Source organism: Galeopterus variegatus, unplaced genomic scaffold, assembly GCF_000696425.1.
Source record: "Galeopterus variegatus unplaced genomic scaffold, G_variegatus-3.0.2 Scaffold4643, whole genome shotgun sequence".
In the NCBI taxonomy this organism is placed as follows: domain Eukaryota; kingdom Metazoa; phylum Chordata; class Mammalia; order Dermoptera; family Cynocephalidae; genus Galeopterus; species Galeopterus variegatus.
This window is the reverse complement of record NW_007730754.1, coordinates 12,844-34,505: the sequence shown is the minus strand read 5'-3', so window position 1 is coordinate 34,505 and position 21,662 is coordinate 12,844. Positions and strand designations below refer to the sequence as shown.

The 21,662-nt window shown below is 44.9% G+C and overlaps 1 protein-coding gene across 1 annotated transcript in view; it reads left to right on the top strand.

The window, feature by feature from the left end:
* The window catches only part of SNAP29 (synaptosomal-associated protein, 29kDa), a 24,338-nt gene extending 6,601 nt beyond the window's left edge, over positions 1-17,737 (top strand). Inside the window, exons 2-5 of the mRNA XM_008588035.1 lie at positions 3,799-3,995; positions 9,919-10,004; positions 12,280-12,378; positions 17,239-17,737. Of these exons, the coding sequence (XP_008586257.1) occupies positions 3,799-3,995; positions 9,919-10,004; positions 12,280-12,378; positions 17,239-17,396 (540 nt within the window). The 3' untranslated portion in view covers positions 17,397-17,737. The remainder of the gene's footprint in view (positions 1-3,798; positions 3,996-9,918; positions 10,005-12,279; positions 12,379-17,238) is intronic.
* Positions 17,738-21,662: the final 3,925 nt, after the last annotated feature.

Genomic DNA, 21,662 nt, shown 5'->3' with positions numbered 1-21,662 from the left:
TATATGATGGCTCTCTTTTCTGTCTCCCCCATGAGATCGTAAGCTCAAGGAAGAAGGACCCATCTGCCTTCCTCCAATTCCAGCACCACAATGTTGTCAACAAATAAGATTTCAGATTGAACTTCACTCATCTTGCCCTCCATTAGACTGTGAATGCTATTAGGACAAAGATTATGGGGTGTTGAGTTCAGTACTGACTCTGTAGCCCCTTGAACGGTGCTGGCAGAGAATGGGCACTCAGTAGTATCTGTGGGTAGAGCTCTAGCAGCACTTCTGTCATTGTGTGTGTGTGTTTGCAAAGAGCACTTTGCCAGCAAGGATCCCCAGATGTCTCGAAGTCCTCAGTGCCTTGGACATGATCTGTCTGGGCGGGTGTCACCTCACTTTGGGCAGCGTGTGCCCCCACAGGGTCTTTGTCTGCCTGTCTTCTCCTTCCCCTTGCTCCATCAGGGATCCCTCTACTTGAAAAAAAGTCACAAGCCAAAGAGGAATTGAGAAATTCTCCCTTTCTGTGTTGTCCCTTGGCATTGTACCGCCAGCCCAACCAGATCCTTTCTCTGTCAGTATTCTTTTTCCAGTTTAACTTTATTTATTTATTTTTTGGGCAGTTGGCCAGTTTGGAGATCTGAACCCTTTACTTTGGTGTTATAACACTGCACTCTAACCAACTGAGCTAAGCAGCCAGCCCCTCCTGTTTTAAGTTTAGAAAACTCCTTTGGGGGCTCAAGGGAGTGGAGGGGAATCACCTGTAATGCTCAGTCATTACCTGAGCTAAGTAAGCACTTTGCATGTTTGTCCTTTACACTGAGGGCACTTTCTGGAGCTCACTCCCCTCACAGCCACCCTGGTCCCTTCGGCAGTCTCATTCCCACAGAGACAGATGGAGAAGATCTGACGTGGCTCCACTTCTCAGGAGGGAAGTGCACCTTGGGAGCTGGAGCATTTGAGGCATGTCCTCGCACTGGTCAGGGTGCAGGTACCCAGCCAGCCTTCCTTACAGACCAGCAGGGCTCTCTTTTTTTTTTTTTTTCCTTTTTGTTTCTTTTTTTGTGACCGGCAACAGATCGCAACCCTCAGTGTCGCGCCCGTACCGAACCGGGACCAGCAACGGGATCGCAACCCTCGGTGTTGCCCCCGCACCTCGCTCAGCCAGTGAGCGGCCGGTCTGTATGTGGGATCTGAACCCTCGGCGGGAGCGCCGCTGCACTTCCCAAGCGGCGCACTGTAGCAGTGCGCCACCGGGCCAGCCCTAGGGCTCTCTTTTCTGGCACTCCTGATGTGTGCTCTGCCCTTCTTCCTTGTTGGTTGGAACTAGGTCGCAAACGTGTTGTGACCAGTCATTTCCTCTGCCTCCTGGGGGAGGATTTGAGTAGAAGCAGCTCCTCCTCCTCTGCTGGCCTTATGACCTTCAATAAACACCAGCTTCCAGCACACAAAAACTTCCAGAGACCAGAGCAGTACTTATTCTTCTGGCCTTCTAGCCTCATGTGCATCACAAGCCACCCTCACATATTTCTCTGCACTTCCATTGTAACATCTAAATCAGATGTCTGGTTTTCTTACCAAGTCAGCTCAGTAACACAGACTCTTTGAAGGTTTGACAGAATGTGCCACTTGTGAACAGAAGAAAATAAGATCTCACTGCAAGTTAGGGAAGGTTTTGTCAGCTACTTGTTACCTCTACAACTCTCCAAATTGAGATGAGGAGGCCAAGGTGGGAGATCAAGTGGTTTATGAGAAGAGCTGTGATGGGAGGAGCTCACTGTCAGAGAAACCAAGGACCTCCCTCCTGGTGTGAAAGCAGAGCCTTGGACCTCAGTCCCACCCCCCACCTCCACCTCCAGCTGCTGTTAGCATCTTTCCAGCTTCAAAATCTTCTGTCATCCACAGCCTGGGAAGTAAGCTGGGACTGGACTGTTAGAAATATATCAACTCAAAAAACACATAGATACTGGAGAAAATAATTTTAATCATAATTTATATCTCTGCCTTGTTACAGAAAAGACTTACCTCAGTATGGACATGAAGCTGATAAACTTGAGGTGTTGGAAGAAGCAGAAATTCCAGATAAATTAGCAGCTTTTTTTTTTTTTTTCTTCTGAAAATTAGCCCGTGCAAGATGTGCTTGACATATTGAAGGACACAATATGAAAAACAGTTTTCTTTTTGCTTTAAAAAGCCTGATGGTTTATTCAAACATGTCTCATGAGCTGGTGAAAAACATTACCATTCAAAGCTGTAAAGTTCAGCAGTTGTAAGTTTATTTCCAATAAGAGTTAAACAGAATTTAATAGTAAACATTCAACCATTATTTTAGCTTTTTGCCTATCAATATTGTTAAATTTCACCCACTGAACAAGAACCCAAGTTACACGTTGGGTCCCCTAAATGCCCTGCAGACCTTTTGCAGACACCTTTATCTCTGAATAGGCTCCAGCAGTCATATATGGTTTCATTTCTGCCCTTCACATTTCCAGGGTGTGTGTTTAAAACTTGTTCATGGCTTTGTTTTTAGGTATCAAGAGAGAACAACTGTAAAGAAAATTTGTGTAGTTAATATAATTGCTAAGCCACAGGGAAATGCATGAGTAGAAGGTTCAGAGGAGGGTAGCTGAGGGCAGAGGCTACTTCATAAAGCAGGAAAAACAAAGCTTCCGAGAGTCTTCTGGCTGGAAAGGCAGCTCACAGACAGAGAACACAGCTTGGACTGGCTGTAGATAAATCCTGAAATAGGGACTCAAGCAAGTTTGTCACACATACAGGAAGCTGTTAATGTTGCTGTTGTGATAAGTTCAGATCCACAGCCAGAACCATCAGCTCTGGGGGGATCAGGTTCAAGCTGTCTCTGTGGCTGCAGTGTGTCATTCGGCAGATTTGCAGTGAGCAGCTGCTGAGTGAGGCACTGGAGACTCAGCAGTGAGCAAAGCAAGTCCCTACCCCATGGAGTTTGTGTGCTGAAAAGAAAATGAAAGCAGTGGACAGGGGAGGGCTGTTGGAAGGAGGAGTTCTACTCTAGAGAAGATGTTTGGGTGAGCAAAGCAAGTCCCTACCCCATGGAGTTTGTGTGCTGAAAAGAAAATGAAAGCAGTGGAGAGGGGAGGGCTGTTGGAAGGAGGAGTTCTACTCTAGAGAAGATGTTTGGGAAAGGCTTCTCTGAGGAGGTGGCCTTCAAGTAGAAACATGAAGTAAATGAGAGACTGAGCCATACAAGTATCCAAGTAAGGAGCATTCCAGGCAGAGAAAGTAGCCCTGTGACAGGGTCACCCTTGCTACAGGCTTTAAAGCTGAAACTGTGGATTGGCTGGAATCAAACACTTATGTGGCCCGGAAAGGACATTAGCTCATGAAATAGAATTTGAAGATTTGGCCAGACCCAGGAGGGTCATGTGGCCCAAAAGGAACTCCCACATCTGAACAGGAAGAGTACAAGATTGAGTCCAGGGGTGATGCCAGGTCCAAACCTGTGAGGATTACCAGGACTGGTGGCTAGAGAGGGTCTGCTGCCAGTCAAGGCCCTGGACTCTGACCCCAACTGGCATACTTCCATACATCTTAATGAGGTCCTGTGAGCCAGCCTCTTGGGAAAACAGATAAAGAAAGCAAGTAGAAGTAGGGTGGGGATAGAGAGACCAAGAAATGTGTTGTCAGAAAGGATAGTGTGCCCCTCACAGATGACAATATCTATCCCCATATGTGTGCTCTCTGAGGGTTTATGAAGTGCCTACTGTGTGTGGTCCTCTAATGGGTTGGGGGAGAATTGCAAAAAGGTCTAATACCTCTGCCTCTCATTTTACCCAGGAACTCGTCCGTCAGCGAGGAGTCTTAGAACGCACAGAGAAGATGGTGGACAAGATGGATCAGGATCTGAAAACCAGCCAGAAGCACATCAACAGCATTAAGAGTGTGTTTGGGGGGCTCGTTAATTACTTCAAATCCAAACCAGCAGAGACCTCACCTGAACAGAATGGCACCCTCGCCCCCCAGCCCAACAGCAGGTGAGTACGTCTTCAGCTGTCCCGATATAAAATAGCAGAAGTGGGTTTTAGAGCAAATGGCCAAGACTGTCAGGTTGTATCAGTGCCTTAAAGGGATCCAGGAACTCTGTAAGTTACTCATCAGGAGGGATTTGTCCTCAAACAGTTTGAAATGAGAAACCTCTTCTGTTCCTGACTATGTTCATCTGATTGGTGTTTAGTCTGTAAATTCTGCATAAACTGGATCTCCTGTAAATTACTACTCCAAGCATTGTGACTCCAGTACTTTGGAAGACAGAATGTTCATTTCAAAAAGCTTAATCAGTACAAACATGACCTACTTCACAGAATTTTTGCTTTAGAAAGTCTTTTTTTTTTTTTTCCTTTTTGTCTTTTTTCGTGTCCGGCAACGGATCGCAACCCTCAGTGTCGCGCCCGTACCGGACCGGGATCGGGACCGGCAACGGGATCGCAACCCTCGGTGTTGGGCCCGCACCTCGCTCAGCCAGTGAGCGGGAACCGGTCTGTATGTGGGATCCGAACCCTCGGCGGGAGCGCCACCACACTCCCAAGCGGCGCACTGTAGCAGTGTGCCACCGGGCCGGCCCTAGAAAGTCTTTATATGCAACTTTTCAGTATCTAATCCAATTTGCCCATTGATTTTCATTTTTTTGTTTTTTGTTATTCTTTGATTTTTTCATTTATAATTAGAGATTATTTTCCCCCAAAGTTTTGCCTAGAAGTATAATAAAATCATCCAAGAAATTTTGGCAGGTTTGTGTCACATGTTCAGAGATAAAAGAATCAAGTTTCTGCTAAAATCAATTACTACTATTCATATCTCAGAACATTGTGTCTGTTGTTCATTATTTTTAAAATGGCCATATTACAGAAAATCTACACTTTACCATAACATAGAAACTGAAAATTTAGTTTTTCCCTTTTAGTATTTTCGTAGTTGTAATAATGATATTCCTTTGGTTTTATAGCCTGCTTCAATTTAACCCAAAAAATATTTGATAGAATATGATTATACAGGTTTCATAACCGTCTCTCCCTCTCTCTCTTTTAATTCTATAATTCAGAGCTATTTTTTTTTAATGATGCATGACCAAGGTACAATAAAATGCATGTATCTTAAGTAGAGAGCCAATGACTGTGTACCTGTCTATATACCTGTGTGACCCCCATCCAGATCAAGATGTAGGGTGTGGTAGGGAAGAAATTAGAAAACTCCCAGTAGGTCTGGGAAAAAATGAATGTAGGTGAATGTAGGTGGCTGTAGCAGAAAGAACAGGCAGGTGAAGTTGCTGGGATTTATGGAGAGGAAACTAACTGCAGGAAAAGAGACAGGCCTTGGTGAGTACTTGGGGGCCATTTTCTGTGGATGCACTAGCCAAGGCTATGAGAGTTTGTTTGTTGGCTCAGCCATAATCACCGTTTATCCCAGACTGTCCAGCTCAACCCTAATATTAAATGTCTCTCATTCTTTTTCCCCCAACTGGAGTTGGGTTTATTTTTCCCCAATATTCAAATCAGAAAGATGTTTTATATACTAGTTTTTGGCTACATTTAATTACCATAGGAGAAGGTAGGCTGTTCATTCACTTTGGCCTAAGACATCTTCTTTGCACAGACTTAGAAGCAGAGCAAGCCCTTAGAGAGTGGGATACTGATGAGTTTGTGATAGGTACTTTTCTGTATCCCACAGGCCTCTTCTCTTTCTTTTTTTTTAAGGGGATCTTAACCCTTGACCTGGTGTTGTCAGCACCACGCTCTCTCAAGTGAGCTACAGGCTGGCCCTCCGCAGGCCTCTTCTCAAAGGCTGTTCCCCAGGGCTCTTGGAGTCCCAAACACTGCTTATAAAAGCCATTTAGGTCCTGTGATTCCAAGGGCAGTTTTCTTTTCTTTTTTTTTTTTTTTGAGTATCTGGAAAACTCAAGGTCTTCCCAACAAAGTCTTCCCATTAGTGAAAGAGCCGTAATTATTTCGGCGAGGTGGGCTTCGAGGTACCCGGTGTCATGTACCCTGGCCTGGCCTCCTGCCCACAGATCAGCCCCAATCAGCTGTAGCATTCTTGTCATCACTTCATAAATGTGAGAAAGCAAAACTTTTCATTGAAGCAATTCACACTAATTCACCTATTCCCCAAATGTGCATCAATATGAATCTGTGCAGCTTCATAGGAGAGGGTGCTCCAGTGGCATTGAGTGGTTCCTTCCTTCATGTGGCCTGAGCGCCCACACTCTGCACATCTGTGCCTGTGGTTGGGAGCTGAAGCTGCAGGAGCACAGTCTGTCTGTTGGGAGGTGTGGTAGAGGCAAACAGTCAACGGCGATGCATGGAGGAGGGGAAAGGAAGGCAACACAGAGCTCACCTTTTGCATGCAGTCGAGGTTGTGGAGGAGCCAGCCAGTTGAAGGAGGGGGTCAGGGCGGACATGTGGTAGTCACAGCACAGGAGAAGCTGGGAAATGGGCAACTGCCCATTCACGTGCCCAGCAGGCTCCTAACAATGAGGTCTGGCCTTTGAAGACATTTTCTGTGCTCCTAAATCCCTCAATTTGCAAAGATCACAACAATGTCTGATTGTTTCTATAAGATGCAATAAATTGTGAATAAAATGTTCATGATTCTTTTAAAACCCTTAATCCACAAATACAGGAGTATTGTCGCTTAAAAGCTTTCAAAATGAGTTTCTCCTAATCAAACTTCTATTGAGTCATGCATTTCCTGTGTACATCCTTTTCACAGAAACTCTTCAGCCTTCTCTAAAGTTTTATTTGTCCCTTGGTAAGCCCTTGTCATCCTTGCTGACACAGCTTCACAAGCTGCTTGTTCTCATTTCCATTTAAGGCTCGTGCAAGATCCGTTCTTGTCATAGATTTAACTACCCCCAATTTGAAATTCTCTAACTTATTCAAGACTTGGTTTCTGACCAGGGGCCACCACTCTCAGACTTCTTCACTTTTTTATCACTTCTATCACTGTCCCTAGGAATCGGCTTTCTTTGGGGGAAGCCATTTTACACAAAGAAACCAAGTTTTCACCGTTTATGTATTAATGCTATGTTTATGACGGTGCATAGAAAAAAGAATGTCAAGGCTGGCCGGTTAGCTCACTTGCAAGAGCATGGTGCTGACAACACCAAGTCAAGGGTTCAGATCCCCTACCAGCCAGAAAATAAAACAAAAAACTTTGAGATGTGCAGGCTGGGTGGTGGCCAGGGGACTCAGAAGCTAAGCATCTCTTCCTGCACCCAGCCTGTCCACGCACGGCTCCCAGAGGTGCTTGGAGGAACCAGCTATGTATTCTAGACCTTCAATCACTGCTTCTGAGTGATGAAATCCTCAAGTGTTAAATCCTTCTATGTCACCAGGCTCTGCTATATTCTACTTGGGGGCCTGCAAAACCATTAACCTGCAAGAATCTGGACTTGCTCTTATGACTGGGGAGTCATTAGAGACTTAACCAGAGAGCTGCATGTCTCGATTGCTTTAGAAATATGCCTGGCAGGGTTGGCCCATGGCTCACTTGGGAGAGTGTGGTGCTGATTACTCTCAGACTTCTTCACTTTTTTATCACTTCTATCACTGTCCCTAGGAATCGGCTTTCTTTGGGGGAAGCCATTTTACACAAAGAAACCAAGTTTTCACCGTTTATGTATTAATGCTATGTTTATGACGGTGCATAGAAAAAAGAATGTCAAGGCTGGCCGGTTAGCTCACTTGCAAGAGCATGGTGCTGACAACACCAAGTCAAGGGTTCAGATCCCCTACCAGCCAGAAAATAAAACAAAAAACTTTGAGATGTGCAGGCTGGGTGGTGGCCAGGGGACTCAGAAGCTAAGCATCTCTTCCTGCACCCAGCCTGTCCACGCACGGCTCCCAGAGGTGCTTGGAGGAACCAGCTATGTATTCTAGACCTTCAATCACTGCTTCTGAGTGATGAAATCCTCAAGTGTTAAATCCTTCTATGTCACCAGGCTCTGCTATATTCTACTTGGGGGCCTGCAAAACCATTAACCTGCAAGAATCTGGACTTGCTCTTATGACTGGGGAGTCATTAGAGACTTAACCAGAGAGCTGCATGTCTCGATTGCTTTAGAAATATGCCTGGCAGGGTTGGCCCATGGCTCACTTGGGAGAGTGTGGTGCTGATTACACCAAGGCCACAGGTTCGGATCCCTATATAGGGATGGCTGGTTAGCTCACTTGGGAGAGCGTGGTGCTGACACCAAGTCAAGGACTAAGATCCCCTTACTGGTCATCTTTTAAAATTTTTTTTTAAATAAATAAGAAAGAAAGATGCCCGGCACCCATGGAGAGTAAGGATTGGAAAGAGGGGGTCGAATTTAGAGGCATTTGCTATAATCCATGCAAGGGTAAAGAGAGGCAGAGCAGAAGGAAGGCCAGATTTCTGGGATACCTGCGGGGTGGGGGATCTAGAGGACATTTGTTTACCGGGATTGCTGAGAGTGGCATTGTGTAGAGAGTTGGCACATATTGAGAATAACTGTGGTTCCCAGCTTGGGCAGAGGAAAAGAACAGGCTGTTGAGGACGCTCAGCTCCCAGACAAGGCATCTGCCATGCCTTTGGAGACTCAGTGGGGCACCAGGGGTCTCAGCAGAAGTGGCATAGGACTCAACAGGGGCATGGAGGGGCTCAGCAGAGCACCAGGCACAGTCTGAATGACTCTGAGTTGCCCAGAGAAGTCCTTGTTTACAGCCAGAGTTTGCAAACTAGGCTTTGTGGGCCAGGAAGCAAAACCAAAGTTATTTTGTAGGGACTTGTATAACAAGAGAAAAAAGCAAATTTCCACAAATTTTTAATGACAAAATTTAAAATATAAANTGTTGAGGACGCTCAGCTCCCAGACAAGGCATCTGCCATGCCTTTGGAGACTCAGTGGGGCACCAGGGGTCTCAGCAGAAGTGGCATAGGACTCAACAGGGGCATGGAGGGGCTCAGCAGAGCACCAGGCACAGTCTGAATGACTCTGAGTTGCCCAGAGAAGTCCTTGTTTACAGCCAGAGTTTGCAAACTAGGCTTTGTGGGCCAGGAAGCAAAACCAAAGTTATTTTGTAGGGACTTGTATAACAAGAGAAAAAAGCAAATTTCCACAAATTTTTAATGACAAAATTTAAAATATAAAAACAAGGGCTGACCAGTTAGCTTGGTTGGTCAGAATGCAGTGTTATAACACCAAAAGGTTAAGGGTTTGGATCCTCAGGCTAGCTAGGTGCCAAAAACAAAAACAATAATAGCTGAGTACATCTTTTTGGTAATACAGGTCTATTCATAAGAAGAATGAAATTCTTAAATTCTTAATTGAAATTCAAAGTTAGTATTCCCCATCATCCAGTCAAATGCAAATGGCCATCTGTAAAGTTCATTTTTTCTGTACAAAAACAGGTGGTGGAATTTTTTTGTTTATTTTACCACTAATTGAAATTCAAAGTTAGTATTCCCCATCATCCAGTCAAATGCAAATGGCCATCTGTAAAGGCCATTTTTTCTGTACAAAAACAGGTGGTGGAATTTTTTTGTTTATTTTACCACAATAAAAAAATTGGGAAACAAAACAAAAACAGGTGGTGGGCCAGATTTAACCCACAGGTCATAGTTTGCTGACCCTGGTCTAACGTCGCCATTTGGTCATTTCATGTATTTTTCATCTGCCTGGTCCTAGGCCTCCTCACATTCCCTAGGCAGGGCCTCCTAACTAGATACTGCACTCCCAAGGAAGGGTCTATGCAAGCTAGCTGCACAGCCCAAGGTGCTCCCAGCGGGGGCTGTTGAAATCCCTGCTTTGGTCAAAAGGAGCTTAGCACAGAGGAGTTATTTAACTTTCAGCATACAGACATCACTTGAAAAGACCAATAACAGTGTCATAGGTATTTTTTCCTTTGTAAAAATTTTCTTTTTCTTTATTTTTATCCAAAGATTGAAAGAAGCCATAAGTATTAGTAAAGAACAGGAGGCAAAATACCAGGCCAGCCACCCAAACCTCAGAAAGCTGGATAACTCAGGTGAGTGGAGACCTGTACATGCATCCACATTTGGATCTGGCATTGACCCTGAGGGGTTGGGTGGTGTTGGCCTCTCTGGGGTGGGGGGGTGGAGGCTCTAGCTGCTAGCATCACATGTGCTGGGTGAAGGGCTTTAGGGACCCAGTGCACTCTCTCAGAGCTGGAGGTGTATGTTACAATGGGGCTCCCCAATCTCTCCCTTCTCCGTGGAGGGTGGAATAAGAAATGGGCCTGTGTTCCATAGAAAATGAGCCTGCTCACCATTGGTTCCTGCCCTGTGTAGCTCTGAGCTCTTCCAGCAGTGAAAAGCCAAATGCAGGAAAACCCCTGTGGTAAGAAGAATGGCCCCCCAAAGGTGCCCACGTCCTAACCCCAGACCCCATGAATATGTTTAGTTATATTGCAAGAGGGGAGTGACAGTTGCAGATGGGGTTACAGTTGCTAATCAGCTGACCTTGTAATAGGGAGATGAATTTGGGTTATCCAGTTGGTCCTAATATCACCACAAGGGTCCTTTGTAAGTGGAAAAGGGTCACAGTCAGAGATCTGAAGATGCTATACTACTGGTTTTGAAGATGGAGGAAAGGGCCACCTGCCAAGGAATGCAGGTGAGCTGTAGAAGCTGGAAAAGGCAAGGAATTGGATTCTCCCCAAGAGCCTCCAGAAGGAGCACAACTCTGTCAACACCTTGAACTTAGCACAGTGAGACCCGTTGGACTTCTGATCTCCAGAACTAAAAGATAAGTTTGTGGTAGTTTGTCACAGCAGCAGTAGGAGACTAATACAAGCCTCGAGCCCAAGTGGGAGGAAAAGCAGCATGAACAAGGTGTGCAAGATAGAATGTGTCTTGGTTGAGACATGCCACTAATATCAAATGATAGGCCCCAAAACATCCCTTATCTGGAAGGGAATTTAGGCCTCCTGGGGTCTTCATAGGCTCCTTAGAAAGCCGGGCACATCAAAATGGTGGTAGAAACCAAATGCTTACTTCAAGGAAGGCAGGACACACCCTGGAAGTGCCAGAACCTACCAAGGTTGTGGTTGACACAGCTAAGGAAAGACCTGATGGAAGAAGAGTCAGGGTCAGGGTCAAGACAGACTGACATCAGCACAGTTCAGTCTGGAAAGCCAGAAATCATGGGAGGAAGTGAGAGAAAACTAAAATGCAAAGGGCTCAGGAAAACCCACCTTGTCATACCCTGGAAAAGTGGAACAGGACCCTGCACCCAAAAGACACGATTTTAAGGAATTAAAGGGAGTTTCATTTGTGTGATGTATGTTAACTTAAGGGACTTGAAACAAACTCGAGGGCTGGCCAGGTAGCTCAGTTGGTTAGAGCACGGCCTTGTAATTCTAAGGTCAAAGGTTTGGATCCTGCTCCCCATACCGTCCAGCCACCAAAAAAATAAAAAACTTGCCACTGTATGTATAGAATGGATTTAGCAGGTTAGAGCTGGAGGAAATACACTAAGTCTAGAAAGAGATGTTTGCCCAAAAGAGGTAAACTGGGATTCCAGGGCCTTCCTGTGTGCATTTCAAAACTGAAGTTCAAGGAAGATTTCTTGGGGCAAATGTGTTTTATTTAACATTTCTTTTTTGCTTATTTTAAGTGAAAAGACAGCATAGAAATAAATTTCAAAAAGAAAAAATGTCACGTATAACCCCATTTCCGTAACATAGTAAGTTTGGTGTTTAGACCTTGTCCACAAGCCTGTGTAGTTTTGTGTTGTTGCAGTTCCACTGCTGTATTGTCACTTGTAGGAATTTCTGTCTCTTTCCAGAGCTTGTATGCCAGGGTCTGACCAGGTGACCCAGAGGTTGAGGGTCTTTTATCTCCCAGGGGCTGAGGGTGAGGCTGGAGGCCTGACCTACCCACATGGAAGCATCTCTCCCTCCGGCCCATGAGCCTTCCCCGTGCTCCTCCCTAGCACATCGTATCCATTCCCACCATTGTCCCTTTGGATGGCCTCAGAAAAACCACCTCGGTCCCTCATTCCTTCTGTCCATTTTCCAAATCAAGATTAATTTTGTGAGGCAGAGTTTCTTTTTTTTTTTTTAAAAGATGACCGGTAAGGGGATCGTAACCCTTGACTTGGTGTTGTCAGCACCACTCTCACCCAGTGAGCAACCGGCCATCCCTATATGGGATCCGAACCCGTGGCCTTGGTGTTATCAGCACCGCCCTCTCTCGAGTGAGCCACAGGCCAGCCCCTGTGAGGCAGTGTTTCAAGGGACGTCAGTTAACCATTCTCCCGGTATTTCCTTCTAAACTCAGACTCCGTCTCTGGAGGGGCTAGTTCTGCTGTGAGCACCGATACTTATCCGAAGAACCCACACCTTCGAGCCTATCACCAGAAGATCGACAGCAACCTAGGTAAGACCCAGATCTGCCCCACCCTCCATAAGTCACTTGTCCTCCAGGCAGCTCCTGCCAAGTGCAGCCAGGGCACCAAGAACCACCAGTGAGTTGCTCCCTCACTGAGTCACGTCCACCTTGCACCTCACTGTCTGGAATCTGTCCACTTCTCTCCACTTACTGCTTCAGTCCAGCCGAGCCATCCTCACCTCTTGTGGATCATGACAGCCAGAGGGACCCAGGAGTCCCCAAGAGGCAGTACAGTACAGCCTGGATGCAGCCACTAGCTCCGTCCTTCCTACCTGGCCACTTGGACCCCTGGTTTCCTCCCCTGTGAAACAGGCTGCCTCTGAGGACTGGCAGGAAGATTACACATGCCACACCATAAAGCACTTAGGAAAGTGCCTGGCCTGGGAAGAGTCAGCACACATGTTGCTATTGCACATTAGCCACATATCTGCTTTCAAGACATAAGTCAGGCAGTGGATTCTTTTTCTGAAACTTCTCGTGGATGGACGCCCTGCACACTTAGAACACAGTCCATGTCCCTGGCCCCCTGAGGCCCCCTCCTGTCCTCACTGCTTTGCAGGCTCCTGTGGGACTGCTCATGCAAGTCTTTCCTGCCTCGTGGCCCCCATCTGCCTGGAGAGTCCTTCCTCCCCATTCTTTGAAACTGGCTCCTTCTCATGCCCTGAGTCTTGTTTTAATGTGGCCTCTTGTCGTCATCTCTCAGAGCCCCCTTGTTTCCTTGGTACTGCCCCGACCCTTTGTAATCATGTATCTGCTGGCTTATCCAATGCTTTCCTGACCAGACTGTAAATTCCAGGAGGGCACAGGAGTGTTTGTATCTTGTCACCACTTAATACCCAGGGCCCAGTAGGCAAGCACTCAGTAATTATTTTTTGAATGAAAGGACAAGTCAGTCATTTGAAGCTCAGGGAGGAGTTGGCCCATGAGCAGTTTCCATGATTTTGTACTGGGTGACATCTCAGACGTGCTGCCTCCTCTTACCTCTACTCCATGAACAGGAGTCCCCCCTGATGGCTACCTGGGTCACTCCATCAGGTTCCCAGCCCCTGGTAGGAGCTGGCAAAGTGGGTGAGAGAAACAAAATTCCCTCCTGCTTTGAAGGTATGTACTGGGAAGCAAAACTGAAAGCCATGAAGATGCGTATTGGGTGTCTGTGCGCAGGGTTCCCTCCTGCTTCCCCTCCCAGGAGGGATACACCAATGGGCTCCTTGTCCCATTTGCCCAGGGCAATGCCCAATCCTCCAGCCCTGAGCTGGTAGCGCAGGTGACACATTAGGCAAACATGTACTCTTTTTCTTTATGTTTCTTGGGCTGGCCAATTAGCTCAGTTGGTTAGAACACAGCTTTGTAACACCAAGGTCATGAGTTCAGATCCCTATAGCGACCAGCCGCCCCCCCCAAATAGCAATACTAATAGTGACATTTCACCTTTCTTTCTGTGTATATAGATTCATTGTAGAAAATTATGAAAGTTAGGTAAGTGTCATGAGGAAATAAACACCCGTAATTCTACTATCCAGCAGTAACCATTGATTTAATGTGAATCCTTCTGTTTTTGACATATGTATGTTCACATTTATATACAACATCACAGGTACTGGGGATCACTCAGTATATATATTTTGGTATCTTGCTTTTTCACTTATGTCTTGAACACTTTCCTAAACTACAGAATTTCTTTAACAGTTTAATTCCCCTGCTCTTGAACGTTTAGGTTATTTCCATTGTTTTCCACTGTAAATAATCCTTTGGCCATTCCCATGTGGAAATCTTTGGCCACATTTTGCAGCTTGATTGCTAGAAATGGAATTACAGAGTCAGTGAATATAATCTTCCTTTTAAGCGTTAAAAGAAATGTTCATACAAATAAGACATTGCTTTAGAGAACAGACATAAGCAAGAGCAAATAAATGTGTTTCTACCACCCACTGCTTGCCACTGCTGCTCTGGGTGTGAATGTTAACATTTCAGACCTGCATGGCCAGTGTCCTCCAGGGAGGCTGCTGCCAGCTTGCCAACAGCAGGGGAGAGGCCCCAAGCCCTGCCTGCCCTTTGTTCTCAGAGCCCAGGAAAACCCCAGACAGCAGCCTCTTGCTTCTGTCTTCTGACTCTGACCTCCAGAGCCCAAGACTTCTCCAAGGCAGAAGGTATATCTGCAACATCCCAAAGGGTCTCAAAAACCCTGTCCTTCCCTGGGATGGGGCTGGTACCTGCTGGTGGCAGGGGTGTGAAGGGGACTGTGAAAGGATACTTAGTCCCCTTGAATTAAAGAATTCAAGGAGTGAAGCAGGAAGAAAATCTGAGTACTGCCCACTACCAGAGGCTGAGGGTATGCAGTTGGCACTGAGGACTTGCTGCCCAGGTGGGTCCCGCGGGACGCAGTACAGAGTGGATAGAGGGCTGGGGCAGAGGTGGCAACTTGTTCTGAGTGCAGCTACCTGGCTCTGCTGACGCAGGCCACACCAACTGCCCCTACAGGCACCTTTACTCACACTTTTCTTGCCACAGCCTCCCCCTATTTCAGGGACTTGTGCAAGCCCCCTCTCGTTCTAGCTCCCTTGCCTGGTGACTTTACTTCATCCGACTTTTTGTTTTCTTGAGGCCCAGGACGACTTCACAGGTTTTACTCTCCATGGTTTCAATAAACTCAAGAAGCATAGAACTGAAGACTATTCTTAAAGAACTGATTTGCTTAGATTTGTGGTACCAGTGCCAAGTATTTGTGTATTCTGACCTTTTTTCACTTAATGTTTTATATTGAATTTCACAAGTAAGAAGGCTTATAGAACACAACCTCTTCTCTCTTCTCTGGCTCTTTCCTGGCCTGCTATTCTTGGTGAAAAAGCAGAAAGCAGCCCCAGGCAGGCTCCCCCCAACCCAGTGTGCACACACACAGAATCACTAACCTGGGAAAGAGGCTTTACCTTTCACCCTGGCAGAATCAATTAAGACTCATTTCTACAGTTAGTACAGCCCCACCAGGGGACACCAGAGTCTCTTGGCATGTTTGCCCCTCACACCCACCCTCGGTTCTTTTCACATCATCGTGTGCCAAAGAGGCCTTTCATGTACTCCTAATGCTGGCCACGTCCTCATAGACATTATCCCTCTTAAGAGTACAGCCCCACCAGGGGACACCAGAGTCTCTTGGCATGTTTGCCCCTCACACCCACCCTCTGTTCTTTTCACATCATCGTGTGCCAAAGAGGCCTTTCATGTACTCCTAATGCTGGCCACGTCCTCATAGACATTATCCCTCTTAAGTAAAGTAAGGGCTGGCCGGTTAGCTTGGTTAGTTAAAACATGATGCTGATAACACCAAGGTCCAGGGTTCGATCCCAGCCAAAAACAAAACAAAACAAAAACGAATGTCAGATTGAATTTACAACTTTATGAAAGGTAAAAAAAATATTACAAACACTGGAAAAGCCTTAAGGAGGGAAAGAGAGTATAGAAGGTTTCTAGCACAAGTGGCTAGTTGTGGCTGGGCCGTTCCTGGGTGCCTTCCTCTCACAGGATAGTCACCTCCACTATGGTCTGAGTCCCAAGTGGGCCAGAACACACCTAAAGAGCAGGGTCAGGATTTGAACTCAGACTCAGTAAAACTGACCAGAGTCAATACTACACTTTTTCTTTGCAGAAATGGGGCTCTCACTTATCCTATTCAGATTTGAATTTCGGCAGTAATTTTTTAACCTATTACAAGAGCTGAGCTTTTGCCAAAAGTATTGTGCTGCACAGTTACCCGGGCTCAGCCCAGTGGCATGTCTGAAGAAGCCCAGCACCCTCAGCACTTCGTTCTTTGACATGGGAACCCTGGGATGGCTGCGGGGGTCTGTGTACTCAACTTGTTCAGAGACCATTGTCTTCTTCCTGACCACAAAGTAAGCAAAGGAAATGGTGGCAGCCTGGTCCTGGGAAATACCTGACCATCATAACTCAGCACATTCACAGCATCGATGTGTTTGTGGATCTGGGAGGTGGTAGCAATGAATGAACCACTGAATGTGTAGAAATGTGAATTTAATAACAGAAGTAAAGGATTTACACAGCATTCGGGTCCAATGGGAACATCTGCAGTATGTGTTTTCTGGCAGGGCACCCCAGGTAGCAGGGCAGGGACAGAGTGCCCCTGCAGAGTGGATGGGGGGATGCAGCCTTCTGCAGAGGGAGTTTGGGGTAGGGGCTACAAGGTCTGTCTCTGAGATGTGTTTCCAGACGGGGGTCCCCATATTTGCCACTCCAGATCTGTGCTTGGTCTAGCTTTAGGGAGCTGGAGATGGAAGGAAGGAAAGCAGGCACTCTGAGCTCTATCCACTGACGTGAGGTTTTTGCTCCTAAAGATCAGGCCAGTGGGTTTGGATGTGACCAGCATAACTTAGTGACCAGCATACCTCTCCAAGGTACTCACTGTGGGGTCTAAGGAAGGGAATGTGTTTTCCAGGCCCTTCTGTGCTTCTCTTATCCTTGGGCACTAAGTAATCTTGAAATGTGCAGCAACCTATTAGAAGGTTTAAAGGCAGCTGGAAAATTATGTAGATTTATATCCATTTTTTTAAATACTGGTAAGAGAAATACCATTATATTAACAGTGGTTATCTTGGGGGCGAGAGGGTGAGGGATGGGCTCTACATTAAGCACATGTTACCGTGTACTGAGTAAACAGATATTCCTTTCACTTGCACTTATTTTGGAAAATGTAACCAAAGCCCTGGAGTTTAGCCTGTTGTATAAGGAAGACAACTTGGTAATCCAGATGTTGCTGAGCACATAGGAGGGAATGAGAAGCATTTGAAGGTGCTGTGACTATGTTTGTTCAGGCCTGTATGTCATTTTCTTCTCCCACAGATGAGCTGTCCATGGGACTGGGCCGTCTGAAGGACATAGCCCTGGGGATACAGACAGAAATTGAGGAGCAAGACGACATTCTTGACCGGTTGACAACCAAAGTGGACAAGTTAGATGTCAATATAAAAAGCACGGAAAGAAAAGTGCGCCAACTCTAGAAACAGGGATTTCCACTACATCGTGATGAAAAGATTTGAAAGATCTTTTTCAAACTCCCAAGAAATTTCATTTATTATTTTAGTATATAATTTAATGTGTGTTTGCAAATGCTGTAATAGAGTGGGTCTTAAGAGATTTTTGTTGTTACGAGAAGGTGTGTGTCGCACTTTCTTTTTTAGGGCCAACACCTCTCTAAGTTCTTTTAGCTGAATGCTTAGAGTTTTTGTCTGAGCACAATAACCTGCCTCTGAATATCTTGGGCCTTTGATTACCATACTGGAATAAGAAGAAAAAGTTGTATTTTTCGCTTTATTGAGTATATGGAAAGATGTGGACAGAATTTCAGTCTCCTCTATTTCTCTGTTTGCTGTATTTCTCATTTGTGATTCAGTGTTCAGGGACTGAGAGCTAGTTGTTTGTGGGGGGTGGGTCCTTTCCACACCTTTGTTTAGGAGTCGTCTTTCTCACGTTCACACGCACAGGAAAAGGATTAGTGTTAGATTAAGAGAATATGTTGCATTCTTTGCTCTTTTGTTGACAGATGTCACCTCTTCTACTTCTGCTCTCTATTCTTGGCATGCGTTTTAGTACGAGGGCTTCAGACCAGCACTGCTCAGTGTGACACCTAAAAATGTGCAGGGAATTGGGGGAGCCCTTCTTCCCCACCTCCTCTCATGTCAAACTATCTGTGGTTGAGAACAGATTCTCCACTGGCTCAAGGCTGCCTGGCTGACTGACTGAGGGTTCCTGTAGAGTTGGTAGGAATGGAGTATCACACAGACATGGCCAAGCAGGAGGACTCAGTGGTCTTCTTCCACCGAGCCCTCCACTCCTCTGAGAATCACCATTGGCCAGGCCTCGGTATGGTAGAATGTTTATTTGGTACCAGAGGTCTCCTGACCTGTCCAGAATTCCCACTCACTCTTTTGCACTTCTTGCAAGGTGACTTGAATTGTCACTTGGTTTTTTGCCACCCAGTTTTAGACTGGAACTCCACAAATGATGCTGACTTTGTATAGAAGGATTTGGCTAAGAAGGAAAAAAAAAAAAAATTATCATTTTAACTGGCCCAGCTCATCTTCTCCTTTCATTTTACAAAAGGCATCATTTAAAAGCATTAATTAAAATTGATTTCTTTGTGTTGGTACCTCCAACGAAATAATTGAATTTACAAGGTCCTTGTCTAACCAGCTGAGCTAACTGGCCAGTCCTAGGCCATTGTCTTTTTTTTTTTTTTTTTTTAATTAATTAAAATTTTTGGAAGATAGGGCCAGCCCATGGCTCACTTGGGAGAGTGTGGTGCTGATAACACCAAGGCCATGGGTTCAGATTCCTATATAGGGATGGCCAGTTAGCTCACTTGGGAGAGCATGGCGCTGACAACACCAAGTCAAGGGTTAAGATCCCCTTACAGGTCATCTTTAATATATATATATATATTTGGAAGATAATGAACGAAATAATTGAATTTACAAGGTCCTTGTCTAACCAGCTGAGCTAACTGGCTAGTCCTAGGCCATTGTCTTTTTTTTTTTTGTTTTTTAATTAATTAAAATTTTTGGAAGATAGGGCCAGCCCATGGCTCACTTGGGAGAGTGTGGTGCTGATAACACCAAGGCCATGGGTTCAGATTCCTATATAGGGATGGCCAGTTAGCTCACTTGGGAGAGCATGGCGCTGACAACACCAAGTCAAGGGTTAAGATCCCCTTACAGGTCATCTTTAAAATATATATATATATATTTGGAAGATAATGAAAGGGACTGATTTTAATAAGATAGTTCAGAAACTGTAAAAAAATAGTGTCTTTCACCTTAAAACATAGCACTCGCCTGTGTGACCTGTTCCATTTTGTGATGCTTTCCTTTAGAGTCCACATCCTATAGATGAAAGTCCCTCAAAGTAAAGGAAACCTCTTTGAAATGCTGCAACATAGAAATTTGTTTGTAAAAGTCCCCATCCCATAATGCATGACCTTCCTAAAAATACCGCCTCCATGGTCATGTTCCAGCCACCTCAGGGATTCTGACCCACATCATTATAACTATTCCAGGGTGTGAGGACTTAATCAAAGCTAATCAAATTAGACATTTGCTTATCAGATCAGCTCAGCATTGTTATTCTCTTGATAACTGACAGGAGGAGAATTGTAAACATAACGCCCAACCCAAACAAAACGAGTTCACAGGGCTTTCAGCAAAAAGGCTGCTCAAAAGCATGAAACCAGAGTGCAGATTGGCTTGTGTGAATGTTTCCACTCATTCTAATTGTTTCCAGGTTTTTCCTCTAACACCTTTTTCCATGTATGTCATAATAACTGTTTTTCTTTATCATCATCAGGCATACACTTATGGAGATTAGGCATTATACCTCATGCCTAAACTTATTTTTTCAAATAAATACATGTAAAGGACACTCCAAACATTCTCATCAGTGGCCTTCCATTTGCATAATGGGATTAATGATTTAACTGACTTGAAGCAAAATAACATCTATATGTACCTTCCCTGTCTTTTGTCGGATTGATAAAGCCAATTACCATTCCCTTTCATAGTTCTTTGCTTCTACCCCAAGTATACAGAAAGAGAGTTGCCCTCACTTTTCTGGAAATTTGTCTTCCTATGACACATTAGAGGGTCTCATATTTGTGTCCTGTTCCTGTTCAGATTCTCTTGTTCTAAGTCCTTGGCCAAGGGACTGTCCCTAAACTACGTGATGGCCAGCTGCTTCTTTCTGCTGGGTCTTCCCTACCCCCACACCGACCAAGGACTGGCTACTGATGGTATTTCATAAAACAAAGTTGCTTGCATTTTCAAAGAGAATGAAGGGAGATCTGAAGAAACTCCAGAATTTTTTCACGTGATGATTGTGATCAAAAAGAAAACATTCTACCCCACTGACTAGACACATCTCATGGAAACACTAAAAGGTGTCAGTGCTGGGGCTGGCTATGGGTTGGGCTTTGGTACCACAGGACGAGACCAGTGAACTCATCCCTCTTGCCAGATGGGGTTTGTAAAGCAGGTTTTTTTATTTTTTAAGCCAGTCAAATGTAGTAGTGGGGGATTATAAGACAGATTTTGATTTCCACAGTTGATCTGGAAACAAACTGTGCCTTCAAAAAAGTGGCTTTTCTAACATTAGGTTGGTCATATATTAAGTGTGCTACTAATTTAAAAAATAAGTGCATTCTCCTTCAGAGGAAACCTTTTCTAACATCTAGTAATTCATAACTTAACAGCAGTGGAGTTGCTTCATGTGTGTCTTTTTTACATTCTGTAAGAAAGGAGACCTGAATTTAACTCAGGTTACAAGGAAAAAAAATGTCAGTTTTAACTTCTCAATAGGGCTAACTGGCCGGTTAGCTCAGTTGGTTAGAGCGTAGTGCTGATAACACCAAGGTCCAGGTTCACTCTCTGTACTGGCCAGCCACCAAAAAAAAAAAAAATTATTCTTTATTGAATATGTAATTTTAAGTGTACACTACATCCATTTAGTAAAATCTTATACTTTGCCTATGTAGGCCTTTTCTGCAGCTTTTTTTTTTTTTTTTTTTTAAAGATGACCGGTAAGGGGATCTTAACCCTTAACTTGGTGTTCTTAGCACCATGCTCACCCAGTGAGCTAACTGGCCATCCCTATATGGAATCTGAACCCATGGCTTTGGTGTTATCAGCACCACACTCTCCCGAGTGAACCACAGGCCGGCCCTGCAGAATTTTTAAAGTTTCTAATTTTGTTAAACATCTTCAGCTCTGATGAATGAAATATCTTGTGTACAAAATGATCAGTTAGTCATTATAAGTGTCCATAGTGGGAGATGGGGTGGGCGTTTTTTGTTCAGAATCTGTATCAGAACAGTTCTTACCCTCTGTCTTCAACTCAACAAATGACCATATTCCATAAAATAAAATGTGAAGTTGTTTTTTAATCAAATTCTGTCTCCTACATAGTTATTTTCAAAGAATTGGTGGACCTTATAATACCAAGGTCACAGGTTCAGATCTCAACACCTGCCAGCCACCAAAAAATAAAAATAAAAGAGTTGGTGGAGGGGATCTTCCATGTTGAGTGCCACATTCGGCCCTAGAAACAACCTTCCTTCTTGAAACTCATCTCATTAGAGTGCTCTTCTAGCACTGTCTAGACCAGGACTTGGCAAACTTCTGTAAAGGGCCAGAGAGTAAATGTTTTAGGCTAACAGGCCACATGGTCTGTGTCACAACTATTCAGCTCTGCCATTGTAGCACAAAAGTAGCCTAAGA